This window comes from Leucoraja erinacea, chromosome 28 (assembly GCF_028641065.1).
Source record: "Leucoraja erinacea ecotype New England chromosome 28, Leri_hhj_1, whole genome shotgun sequence".
In the NCBI taxonomy this organism is placed as follows: domain Eukaryota; kingdom Metazoa; phylum Chordata; class Chondrichthyes; order Rajiformes; family Rajidae; genus Leucoraja; species Leucoraja erinaceus.
The window spans coordinates 5,487,748-5,501,857 of record NC_073404.1 but is presented as its reverse complement, the minus strand read 5'-3'; the positions used below and the strand labels follow the sequence as shown (position 1 = coordinate 5,501,857).

The window sequence follows — 14,110 nt, the reverse complement described above, 5'->3', positions numbered from 1 at the left end:
GGGAGCAGTATTATTATTATTATTATTATTATTATTATTATTATTATTATTATTATTAAATCATTGAATACATTAGCGACGCGGTGGTGTTGGTTTCCGCCAGGCAGGCCAGTAAGTGAACTATCAGCCCTTCCTAATACCTCGCATGTATCTGTGTTGAACTTCACACAGCAATTACCCCGTAATCTTATCAATAGTAGGCCATTCGAAACCCAAATCCTATTGGCCTGAAAAGCTATTCAATAACATAACAATGGCGGATAAATACCATTTTAAAATAGAACCGGCCTTCTCTCCTATGGGCGATCGTGACTTCCCGTAAATGACTACGGTACACGCCAGTATTGGCGTGCCACATCTCAAACGATGTTGTCTTCTGCAAGTTTAGAAATTGTGTTTTTGATCTAGAATAGATGCATCTAGCAGGACAACAGGCCCTTTGGCCCATTCACTCCATTCCAACCAAGAGGCCAGTCCCATTTGCATGGGCTAGTCCCATTTGCCCATGTCCTTCTAAAACTTTCCCATCCAAATGTCTCAACTACTTCCGCTGGCAGCTTGTACTCATCACCCTCTCTGTGGAAAAAAAATGCTCCTCTGGTTCCTATCAACACTCCTCCCTCTCTGCTTAAACTTATGCCACCTAGTTCTTGATTCTCTATGGGTAAAAGACTCTGTGCATTCACCCTATCTATCACCCTCATTTTATACACCTCTATAAGATCACCCCTCAGCCTCCTGCTTTCCAAGGAGCAGAGTCCTAGCCAGCCAAACATCTCCCCATAGCTCAGACCCTTGAGTCCTGGCAACATCCTCGTAAATCTTCTCTGCTCCTTTACCAGCTTCATGGCATCATCGCGATAGCAGAGAGGTCACGCCCAAACACAAGACTCCAAGTGCAGCATCGTCAATATCTTGTACAACTTGCGGTAGAGTTGCTGCCTTACAGCAAATGCAGTGCCGGAGATCCGGGTTCGATCCCGACCACGGGTGCTGTCTGTACAGAGTTTGTACGTTCTCCCCGTGACCTGCGTGGGTTTTCTCCGAGATCTTCGGTTTCCTCCCACACTCCAAAGACATGCAGGTTTGTAGGTAAATTGGCTTGGTAAATGTAAAAATTATCCCTAGTGGGTGTAGGATAGTGTTAATGTGCGGGGATCAATGGACAGCGCAGACCCGGTGGGCAGAAGGGCCTGTTTCCGTGCTGTATCTCTAAACTAAACTGTGACATAACGCCCCAACCTCTACACGCTATTCCCTGGTTGATGATGACCAATGTGCCAAAAGGCTTCTTTACCACGCTTTCCACCTGTGAAGCCACTCTCCGGGAATTGTACACGTACTCCTCGATTCATCCGTTCTAAATCACTCCTCCAGGGCCCGAACATTCACAACGAAGGTCCTGCCCAGAATGACTTCCGAAAACGCAACGCTTTACACTCGGCTGAATTAAACGCCATCTGCCGTTCCTCGGCCCACTCGCCCAGCTGATCAAGATCCGCCCGTAATCCTTGATAACCATTTCCGCAGGAAGGAACTGCAGATGCTGGTTTATACCGAAGATGGACACAAAATGCTGGAGGAACTCAGCTGTTCAGGCAACATCTCTGGAGAAATGGAAGAGGTGACGTTTCAGGTTGGAACCCTTCTTCAGACCCTACTCACCGCTCCGACCCACAATGCCACCTGGCCCTTTCTCTCCAGAGATGCTGCCTGACCTGCTGAGTTACTCCAGCATTTTGTGTCTATCTTCACTTTCTACAATCTCACCTATATCACGTGCAAACTTAATAATCTAATGAAACATGAATGTAAACGTTGATAGAAAATATTCATATAAATCCTCGTACAACCCTACTGTCTACCTCCTTCCTACCTGACTTGGATCAAGCTCAGATTGGCAATAGTTGAATAAGGTTTTCATTTTACACCTGAGCAGATCTCTAGTCATTCACAAGAGTAACAGAGTACGTTCTGCCCGTGACCTGCGTGGGTTTTCTCCGGGATCTCCGGTTTCAAAGGTTCAAAGGTTATGTTATTGGTCACATACACCTAGGTGTAGTGAAATGCTTCTTGCCATGCAGCACATAAAGAAAGAATAAAGACATAACATTAATAAGAGATTTAAACATAAAGACCATCCCCCCACAATGGTTCCCATTATGAGGGAAGGCACAATGTCCAGTCCCCATCCCCAGTTCACCCATAGTCGGGCCTATTGAGGCCTCCACAGTTGCCTTTAACGAGGCCCGATGTTCCAGGCCGTTCTCGCCGGGTGATGGTGCTCCGGCGTCGGGAGAATCATCTCAGCGGCTTGGGACACCTGGAACGGCCGATTTCCGTACTGGAGGCCGCGACTTCTGACAAGGCCGCGCTGGATGGCGCTCCACCACTGGTGATCTCGCTGAGAGATCCCAGGCTCCCGATGAAAAGTCAGCGCCGCCACCCGCAGCTCCGCAATGTTTTTATCGGCGGTCTCAGCTCACCGGAGTTCCAGCGCGGCGACCCGGGTAGGGCATCGCCCGCTCCGCGATAGCGCTCCAGCGCTGTGCCGCTGCCGAAAGCCGAGGTTCTGGGCGGTCCCCGGCAGGAAACGCCGCTCCAGGCCCGGCTGGTAGGCCGCGAGGACGGGTCGACGGTGCAGCCCGGAGAAAAGCTGCCTCTCCGACCAGGTAGGGACCCTAGAAAAGCAATTTCCCCCTTCCCCCCACCCCCACCCCACATAAAAAAGGCTAGAACTCCAGAACAAAAAACCTCAACTAACTAAAAATAAAAAAAAGAGAGAAAAAACGGACAGCTGCAGGCTGGGCAGCCATACCCGTACAGGACGGCGCCCACGAAACAACTCCCTTGAGTAAAGGAGTTGTGGCGGCGTTCTGGCAACCCGACCCGACCCGACCTCGGAGCTGTAGCGGCGTTCCGGCGGCAGCGGCGACCCGACCTCGGAGGATCGGCCGTGGGCCCGGTGGACTCGGCCGCGGGCCCAGTGGACGACATCGTCAGGAGCTCGCAGGTCACAGGCTGGTGACCTGTTTTTCCGGAGCTCCCGCAACAACAGCTGCGTCCGCTGGACTGGCGGGCGGCAGCTTCGGCGGCTTCGACCACCCCGGGGCCGCGGAGTTTGAACCAGCCCGTTCGCGGCGCTTGGATTCAGCGCGGGACTGACATTACTTACCATCGCCCGGCGGGGTCACAACATCCGAAGCCTGGATCGCCTCGGCGCAGAGGGAGAACAGGGAGGGAAGAGACAAAGAGTTTAAGACTTTTGCCTTCCATCACAGTGAGGAGGTGCCTGGTGAACTCACTGTGGTGGGTGTTAAATTTGTGTTTATTGTGTGTTTTTGTCATTTTCATTATATGTATGAATGCAAGGCAACAAATTTTCATTCAGACCGAAAGGTCTGAATGATAAAAATAAAATAAAATTCAATTCAATTCAATTGATCCAAAAACGTAGGCTAATTGGATCGGTAAAATTGGAAACTGACCCTAGTGTGTGTAGGATGGTGTTAGCGTGCGGGGATTGCTGGTCGGCATGGACTCGGTTGGCCGAAGGGCCAGTTTCCACGTTGTATCTCTAAACTAAACTAATTTCTGATATTTAAAAAGATCTGGATCTGTAACTCACCATTTGCTTCTCCCAAATTCCAGGGTAAAGTGTTTCCAAAACTGCGAAAAAGGAACAGCAGAGTCAAGTCCATAGACCAAGAGGAACCGAGGGTGGAGGAAGTAGCTACCGATTATGTGTTCAGAATCATATATAACGGACAGAAGAATGACTATGGTGAGTTTATCGACAGTGAGTTACATTCTGATTCCCAGCTAACTCCTTACGTTTGCTGCCATTGAGCTGTTTGTGACCTTCCTGGTTCATTGAAACACAAGCTCGTTTCAGTGTTCATGTCCATTAGCCTTTGCATTATCAGTGTACTTGGAATTACTGTTTTAGTCTGGAGAAACAGGCCCTTCGGCCCACCGAGTCCGCGCCGACCAGCGATCCCTGCACACTGCACACTACACGCACACTTGAGATGATTTACTATTTTAACCAAACCAATTAGCCTGCAAACCTGGACGTCTTTGGAGTGTGGGAGGAAACTGGAGTTCCCGAGAAAACCCACACGGGTCACGGGAAGAACGTACAAACTCCGTACAGGCAGCACCCGTAGTCAGGATCGAACCCGCGTCTCTGATGCTGTGAGGCAGCAACTCTACCGCTGCATTACCGTGCCACCCTGAAGAAGGGAGCAGACCCGAAACGTCATCTATCCCGGTTCTCCAGAGATGCTGCCTGACCCGCTGACATATGCCCCTGTCCCACTTAGGAAACCTGAACTGAAACCTCTGGAGACTTTGCGCCCCACCCAAGGTTTCTGTGCGGTTCCTGGAGGTTTTTCTCACTCTCCCTAATGGTCGGAAGTGGTTTCCGCTTCTTAAATGTTCCGGCGATGATTTCAAAAAATTCAAAACCGGCCGCGACTAAAAATAGGTTGCGTTTTTAAATTGTAATTTTTTAGTCTAAGCCGGTTGCGATGCTAGTTGAAGGTGGTTGCCGGAGGTTGCAGGTAGCGGAAGGTAAGACCTGCAACCTCCGGAGTAACTCAGCGGGTCAGGCAGCATCTCTGGAGAGAAGGAATAGCTAACGCTTCGGGTTGAGAAATGGCACCTATTCCTTTTCTCCAGATGTGCTGCCTGACCCGTTGAGTTACTACAGCTTATTGTGCCTGTCTTTGGTTTAAACCAGCATGTGCAGTTCCTCCCTACAACGACCAGACTCCACCATGTGTGGCCACATCAATGTTTTAATTTATTTTTTACAATCTGGCTGCCGTGACCCTTGCCCTTGTTCTGCCACCTCGGAGTCCCATCTCTGGGCTGGTAACTGGATCTCATTTCCCACACTGATCTCCAGCTTCTCCCTGCAGGGATTTCCACCCCATTACCAAGACAGCACAGTGGCGCAGCCTCACCGCGCCAGAGAACCCGGTTCGATCCTGACGTCAGGCCCGCTGTCTGTCTGGAGTGTCCTCCACGTGCTCCAGTTTCCTCCCTCATCCCAAGGACGTGCGGGTTTGCAGGTTAATTGGCCTCTGGGATCTCGTAGAACTATTGTGAACGGGTGCTCGATGTCCAGCGTGGATCAATAGACAATAGACAATAGGTGCAGGAGTAGGCCATTCAGCCCTTCGAGCCAGCACCGCCATTCAATGTGATCATGGCAGATCAACCCCAATCAGTACCCCATTCCTGCCTTCTCCCCATATCCCCTGACTCCGCTATCTTTAAGAGCCCTATCTAGCTCTCTCTTGAAAGCATCCAGAGAACCTGCCTCCACCGCCTCTTGAGGCAGAGAATTCCACACTCACAACTCTCTGTTGCCAACACAATATGACCTAGGTGTGAGACTTTTTATTTATTTATTTATTTTTTAATTAGAAGTAAGTACAGTCATATGGCACCAAAGTGCCTAATATATATTTTCATAATACATTTTATGTACAACTTCTTTTTTTTTTGTTACATTGAAAAAAGATTAGAATAAGAAAAAGAAGTTAGATAGTAAAGGATAGAAAGATGTGAAATATATAGTGTGTGAAGAAAGAAAACGAGTAAATGAAGAAAGTTGAGAGAGAAAATAGAGAAAAGAAAATAAAATAAAAAAGAGAAGGAGATCATTATTTATAGTCTTGACCACCCCTCGTCCAGTCCTGAAACAGTTCTTTTACAATTGTGTTGCACCATATGATTCCAAAAAAATGACGAATGGAGACCAACTCGTTATGAATTGGTCTGATTTATCCATTAGGAGGAATCGCATTTCCTCAAGATGAGCGGTGTCCAACATACTTGCAATCCACATTTTAAGCGTTGGTATTGATGTACCCTTCCAAAATTTAAGTATTCATTTTTTTTTGCTATTATTAAACCATAGCTAAGGAATAGATTTTGAGATGTGTTCAATTTATTCCCATCTTCCATTACGCCAAATATAATCATTTCAGTATTAGGTTCCATTCTTGTCTTGAATAATTTTGTAAATATTTCAAAAATATCATTCCAAAATCTATAAAGTGTGAGACTTTACCAGCCAAAATCCACCATGGTTTGTATACGGGAGAATCAATTTGCAACTTTAGATTTAGTTTAGTGGGATTAAGGGAAAGCTACATTTAGTTAGTATGTCCCTTATTACCAGACAAAGCAGCAACCCCCAAATAAAGTGTTTAGTTTAGTTTAGTTTAGTTTAGAGATACAGTGTAGACACAAGTCATTCAGCCCACTGTGTCCACGCCGACCATCGATCACCCGTACACTAGTTCTATATTATCCCACTTTTGCAACCAACTCGTTAGGGGTAATTTACTGCAGCCAATTAACCCACAAACCTGCACGTCTTTAGAGTGCGGGTAGAAACCTGAAGGAAACCCACGTGGCCACGGGGAGAACATGCAAACTTCACACAGACAGCACCCGTGGTCAGGATCGAACCTGGGTCGCTGGCGCTGAGAGGGTGCAGCTCTACCGCTGTGCCACCGTGCCGCATAGTTTCTCTTGATTGCAAATAGATTTCCAGCTAGAAAATAAACTCCCGAAAGGTCTTCTTAAAGGTCTAAAGGAATAGGAGTAGAATTAGGCCATTCGGCCCATCAAGTCTACTCCACCATCCAATCATGGCTGATCTATCTCTCCCTCCTAAACCCATTCTCCTGCCTTCTCCCCATAACCTCTGACACCTGTACTAATCAAGAATCTATCTCTGCCTTAAAAATATCTACTGACTTGGTCTCCCTTCTGTGGCAAAGAATTCCTCAGATTCACCACCCTCGGACTAAAGAAATTTCACCTCATCTCCTTCCTAAAAAAACGGCCTTTTACCTTATTCAATCTTTTTTATTCAAGGCAGGGGTGAAAAAGCTTAGTTATCCTATATGTCTCTTGCCCTGTGATGTGGGTATTTCTGGTGAGTCAACTGTGGAGGATGTCACAGTCAACCTGATAGTCTTCACAGATACACATCTCTGGTAGGGATCGCTACTTGGATGTTGGACGGTACGGTGGGGCAGTGGTAGAGTTGCTGCCTTACAGCATCAGAGACCCAGGATCGATCCTGACTTCATAAGGTCATAAGTGATAAGAGCAGAATTAGGCCATTCGGCCCATCAAGTCTACGCCATTTAGTCATGGCTGATCTGTCTCTTCCTCCTAACCCCATTCTCCTGCCTCCTCCCCATAGCCCCTGACACCCATTCTAATCAAGTCTGTCTGTAGCAAATTTGTACGTCCTCGCCGTGACCTGCGTGGGTTTTCTCCGGGATCTCCGGTTTCCTCCCACACTCCAAAGACGTGCTGGTTCGTAGGTTAATTATCTTGGTGTAATCGTACGTTGTCCCTATGGCGTGCAGAAGGGCGTAAATGTGCAAGAATCGCTGGCCGGCACGGTCGTGGTGGGCCGAAGGGCCGGTTTACGCACTGTATCTCTAAATTAATGGGGAGTTTTACAATATTTTGCTTTTGAAGCCAATTCTTGGTTTGACATCAGCGTCTATGTGTATTAGTTAAAAATGGAAATGAATCTCCCTCTTACAAGTATCTGATTGGAAAGAACCAACAATAGTGATTACATGTGAATGTGTTAACACCCAAGAGTGGGCTATCTATGTGTTCAGACCTATTCCTACTGAACGTCTTCAGAGTGTAGAGGCGCGTGATTCTAGCTACTGCGCCATAGCGTGCAGTTTCAAAGCAGAAACGCTTCCGGGTCCCGAAGACGACCAAGGCAACACAAGTGTTGTCCCGCGGCTAACTGGCTGTCAGCATCGCTGGCAGTGTGTAAGTGAACTGTGAAGGCGTGCTCCTCATCAGCCCTTTCGATCTTTTCTTTAAGCAGTAACTATTAACTACCACCACTTAGCCGCCAGCCGCTCCATCTCGGTGGAAGATGATGAAGAGGACGAGGATAGGCTGCATGAAATGATTTCTATGATCTGCTCACGGAACCTCACAGCTCCTAAAATGATGAAAGGTTTTTATGCAGCTTGGCCTAATCACACTTGAAGTGATAATGCAAGTTATGCATTGCACCATACTGGATCTCATCCCAAGATTCAACAGTGTTGGCATTACTGGTTAAACATCGAGAAATTCTCTTTCACCCATTTGAACCTTTGGTACACTGATCTCCCCCCGCCCCGAGTGTGCTCTCACTTCCCTGCAGGTGAATAACCTTAGCCAGTGACCAGCAGAGTGGAGCAGCCTCGCAGCGCCAGAGACCCGGGTTCCATCCCGACCTCGGACGCTGCCTGTGTGGAGTTTGCGCGTTCTCCCCGTGACCGTGTTGGGGTTTCCTCCGGGTGCTCCGGTTTCCTCCCACATCCCAAAGACGTACAGGATTGTAGGTTTAATTGGCTTCGGTAAAGGGCCTGTCCCACTTGGGCCTGTCACGCAGATGGCGTGTATAAGATTTTGAACATCACAAAATCCTGGGGCGCCGCGCGTGACCGTGCATCACTGCCTACGTCACCACGCACCATGCGCGCATCACGTGTGTGTCACAACACGCGCATCGTGCGTCATACGGGGTGATCGCTGGTCAGCACGGACTCGGTGGGCCGAAAGGCCTGTTTCCATGCTGTATCTCTGAAGGTTAATTGGCCTCTTTGTAGGGAGCGGATGAGAAAGTTGAATAACACAGAACCAGTGTCATCGTCATCATTAGTTTATTGTCACGTGTACCGAGGTACATTGAAAAACCTTTGTGACTAACCAGTCAGCGGAAAGATAATACACGATTACAATTGAGCCATCCACAGTGGACAGACAGATGATAAAGGGAATTTCATGAATAACATTTAGTGCAAGGTAAAGCCTGTAAAGTCCAATCAAAGATAGTTCGAGGCTCTCCAATGAGGTAGATAGTAGTTCAGGACCACACTCTAGTTAGACAAAAATGTTGGAGAAACTCAGCGGGTGAGGCAGCATCTATGGAGAGAAATGGGGATATTTCGGGTTGAGACCCTTCTTCAGACCCTATCACACTCTAGTTGTTGGTAGGATGGTTCAGTTGCCTGAAACAGTCCCTGAATCTGGAGGTGTGCGTTTTACGCTTCTATACCTTTTGCCCGATGGGAGAGCCACTTATACCAACTATGCAAACCCAAGCCAATTAACCTACAAACCAGTACGTCTTTGGAGTGTGGGAGGAAACCGAAGATCTTGGGTGATCTTCGAGAGTGGCAAAAAATCATGAGGGTAATAGCCGGGTGAATGCCCAGAGTCGTTCATGCCCAGGGTCGGGGAATCAAGAATCAGAGGACATTCGTTTAAAGTGAGGGGAGAAAGATTTAATAGGAACCTGATGGGCAACTCTTTCACAAAGAGGGTGTTGTGGAAGTGTGGAATGAGCTGCCGGAAGAGGTAGTTGAGACAAGGACTATTGCAATGTTTAAGAAACATTTAGACAGTTACATGGATAGGACAGGTTTAGAAGGATTCAGGCCAGCACGATAGATAGGGCATCTTGTTCAACATGGACATGTTGGGCCGAAGGGCCAGATTCCGTGCTCTATGACTCTATTGAAATATGACTGTGTGCTTTCCCTCCCCCAGCTCACTGGTTCCATCGCAACTTTCACCAAAAATAGCTTTTTTCTTAAAGAAAGCCATGAACCATCCAATGTTATACACTCTCTCTGATAGCGGACAGATGGATTTTCATTTAAATGCATGAATCTGGTTTCCACAATGTGATTTCAGTTCCAATTCAATCAGTTTATTTGATATTCATATGTACTGAGGTGAAAAGCATTTGTTGCATGCTATCCAGTCGGCAGAAAAACAATACATGATTACAATCAATCCATTTACATTGCATAGATACATGGTAAGGGAATAATGTTTAGGGCCAGATAAAGCCAGCAAAGTCCACTCACGGGTCACCAAAGAGGTAGACAGTAGTTCAGGTCTGCTCGCTGGTTGTGGTAGGATGATTCAGTTGCCTGAGAACAGCTGGGAAGAAACTGTCCCTCAATCTGGAGGTGTGTGTTTTCACACTTCTACTGATGGGAGAGGGGAGAAGAGGGAGTGATCAGGGTGCGACTCGTCCTTGATTCTGCTGCTGGCCTTGCCGAGGCATAAATGTAGTCAATGGAAGGGAGGGTTGGTTTGTGTGATGGGTCTGGGCTGCGTCCACAATTCTTGCTGGTCTCGGATGGAGCCGTTCCCAAGCCAAGCCGTGATGATGCACCCTGCGTATTCCATGAATAGTTTGTGGAGGGGGATTGAGAGTGGGGGAAAGTGGCTGGGCAGCTGGTGTACTAAGGTCCACAAACCTTAATCCTATATGAGCGTTGCCTCCCAGGCTCGCTGGTAATAGTTTGAAGGTAATGACAACACTGTTGTGTCCCATTTTGCTCACTGTTGCTTTTAATCTTTCGCAACATGCTTGAATTATGCATGTGGCCACACAAAAAATAAACAGATCGGCAGAGTCACCAAGATGCTGTTCACTATAATTCTTCACCAGGTGATTAATCTTATATTGGTTTCTCAATTTCTTAGACAACCTTTCATCAGGTCTCACTTTTTTTTTCTTTAGGTCCTGTGAGGTTCTGATTACACCAGGTCTCTTGCCACCCCCCCCCGCCCTCACCCAACCCCAGGCAAAAAGTAAAACAAAAGAATATAATTCCTTTAAATTTCATGCCACACACACTGAAATTAATTTTTGTAACTCAAAACCATTGAGAAGCGGCAATAAATGATCCGTCGGCCAACTGCTTCCTGAAGAATTAAGGTGAAGAGCATTTTACTTTTTGTTAAGTTGTTTGTTTCTATCTAACTTTATGCTCAGTGACTCGATTCTGCCTGCCTTGTCTTGATCCCAGCCCCTGAGCTTCTGTTAGTCATCTTAAGTGTAGTTTTGTTGCAGTCATGGCTGACATTACATTGATGCCATCTCCTCTCTCTCTCTCTCTCCAGTCTCAACCTTTATTTCTGTTCTATTTCTCCAAGGTTTAAGGGCCTGTTCCACTTTCACGATCTAATTCACGACCTTTTTTACTCGTGGACATTTTTCATCAGGCTAGAAAAACGCCCCGACCTACTTGATGCCACGAGTACCTATGACTAACATCGCGGCCTGCTACGACCTTGTGACGACCATGCTGCGAGTATGAGTCAAGGGCAAACTCGGCAGAGGTCGTGAATTAGGTTGTGAAAGTGGGACAGGCCCTCTCGTTGCCTGGCTGCATGTGAAATCTGTACGGCTCTGTGCTTCCTTTTGAGGGGCAATGGGAATTGGGGAGGGGAGGGGTGCGGGGAGTGGGTGCGGCGAGATAATGCAAATAACGGGAGAGCTCCCAGGTCTATAATGAGTGCAGATGGCATCCTGGTCAGTGTCACACTGAAGCATGTTACAAGCTGCCTTCTGAACTGGGACGAACACATCTCTTTGTAATCACTCCAAGATGTCTACTTTTAACATGAGATGGCAGATATTAAAATTCTCCTTATGTTTTGCTAACCGCATTCACTTGCTGCCGATGCATGGATGAAATTCAACAGAATTCACATTGCAAGCTTGATCATATTGGTGTTGATTACCGGAATTTATAATGTGTATCATTATATGATGCCAAAAAATTATATCCTCAATTTTACTTAATATCAACGACGAATCGTGCTGCTTTGAATTAGTTTCACTAACGCATGCCAATTGCAACAAAAACATGTCATCGCTATTGTTTTAGTTAACCTTTTTTTTTTCTTTTTTGGTTGCAGCACCGTAAATAATTGCATCGGTGACATGCCTGCAGAAATGTGATTAGTACAGGCATGTAAGCCCCAGTCGCATTTAGATGGTGCAATTCTATAAAGAGCAAATAGATTGCCACTTGTGCTTTCAAGTCTTTCACTTGATGTCTGCAGGGTGACGATTTAGACATTTGTTTTAATTCCACGGCCTTCAAGTGTCAGGTTTGCCCGCACCCGTCATCTGATTTACAAGAAGCAATTATTTTTTTACCATTTACCTTCCTCCCTGCTTGTTGGATGGTGTTCCCACTGGCAGAAATTGGCATTATGACTCCAAGTGGCATTTTACCAAGTTAACCTCTTCAACCTTAGAGTCTAAACTCCTTAGCCAACATCATCCATACACAACATTTTGCCAGTAGTGGTGGCAGATTTTTTGGTTATTAGAGATGTGGACATTGCCCCAGTAGTTTTCTGAACCATATGTTTGCTCCCAGGAGCAGAATTAGGCCATTTGACACATCAGGTCTACTCCGCCATTCAATCATGGCTGATCTATATCCCACTCTCAATCCCATAATCTACCTTCTCCCCTTAACCCCTGACGCCCGTCCTAATCAAAAATATCCATTGACTTGGCCTCCACAGCATTCTGTATCAATGAGTTCCACAGACTCACCACCCTCTGATGAAAGAAATTCCTCCTCATCTCCTTTCTAAAGGTGCGTCCTTTTATTCTGAGGCTGTGACCTCTGGTCCTAGACTCTCCCGCTGGTGGAAACATCCTCTCCACATTCACTCTATCCAGCTCTTTTACTATTCGGTCGGTTTAAATGAAAACCTCCTTCATTCTTTTAAACTCAATTATATGAACCATTTTAGCATCAACCACCTTGCTGGGGGTCACAGAGGGGCAGCACTTAGTAAGGACGGCAGATTTGCTTTTTTGAAGGATATCACACCTATTTAGATGTAAGATTTACTGAATATAAGTTTCCCAAACTGATATTCAATATCGTGTTTCTGGGACAAAAGTCTGTTTCTCTGGACCAGCTAGTCCAGTATTGTAACAAAGTCTGTAGTTAATATCCCCCTCTCTCTCTCTCTTCATTTCTATTTGTTCTGGTGGTACTGATGCCAAATGGCATCCCCCCCACTAAAATGAACAACACACCCTGCAAACGTAGGATTTACATAGAAACAGAAACATAGAAACATATAAAATAGGTGCAGGAGTAGGCCATTCTGCCTTTCGAGCCTGCACCGCCATTCAATATGATCATGGCAAGATGATTTATTTTGGTTATATTCATAATGCAGTCATTGCAATGATTTAAAGCCGCATCTTAAATTTCCAAAGGTGTTCCTTACTTTCTTATCAAGTCCCAGTTCTTATTTTAGATTCCCTTGAGCATTCTTGCACTTAAAAGTGTGTTGTATATCACACCTTCAACATTTTGTTAGGCAAAGCAGTAACATCTAAGAAATTGTTATACAGGCACATGGATTGAAAACAGGTTTGGAGGTAGGTGGGACTAGTGTAGCTGGGACATGTTGGCCGGTGTGGACAAGTTGGGCCGAAGGGCCTGTTTCCACACTGTATCACTCTATGAATCTATCTTTCTTTGCCACTCCATCTAATTATAACTGTCATTTAATAGAAGACTAAATCCTAAACTTCTAGAGAATTGGCAAGATTTTTTGTGATTCAGTGGTTCAACGTTGGAGTGTCCCAGCCCCTCTGCCACATTGAAGCTTTTCTGTTGCTTGATTCATCCACGTCTAGTGAGCTTTTACACCATATATTGGAAGCTACTCAACCATTGCAGTTACAGTGGCAAAGTCTGAAGCTGTTTTTGCTTGATGTCCATGCAACAATAGTTCATAAGTTGTCGGAGCAGAATTAGGCCATTCGGCCCATCAAGTCCACTCCGCCATCCAATCATGGCTGATCTATCTTTTCCCTCTCAACCCCATTATCCTGCCTTCTCCCCATTGCCCCTGACACCCGTACAAATCAAAAATCTCTGCCTTAAAAATACCCATTGACGGCCTCCGCAGCCCGCTATGGCAATGAATTCCACAGATTCACCAACCTCTGACTAAAGAAATTCCTCCTCATCTCCTTTCTAAAGGTACGTCCTGAGGCCATGGTCTCTGGTCCTAGACTCTCCCACTAGTGGAAACATCCTCTCTGCATCCGCTCTATCCAGGCCTTTCACTATTCGGTAAATTTCAATGAGGTCCCCCCTCATTCATCTAAACTCCAGCGAGTGCAGGCCCAGTGCCGACAGACACTAATCGTACGTATGTTAACCCACTTATCCCTGGGATTATTCTCGTAAAGAGCCCCAACCGA

The 14,110-nt window shown here is 46.4% G+C and overlaps 1 protein-coding gene across 4 annotated transcripts in view; it reads left to right on the top strand.

Annotated features, from left to right (window-relative positions):
- The window catches only part of LOC129710535 (small G protein signaling modulator 2-like), a 220,534-nt gene that overhangs the window by 171,742 nt on the left and 34,682 nt on the right, over positions 1 to 14,110 (top strand). For 3 of the 4 annotated variants that reach the window (XM_055657576.1, XM_055657577.1, XM_055657575.1), the window contains exon 12: positions 3,652 to 3,784. In XM_055657576.1, the coding sequence (XP_055513551.1) occupies positions 3,652 to 3,784 (133 nt within the window). Of the gene's footprint in view, positions 1 to 3,651; positions 3,785 to 7,888; positions 8,024 to 14,110 lie in introns of all 4 variants that reach the window. The other variant, XM_055657578.1, reaches the window with a different exon arrangement.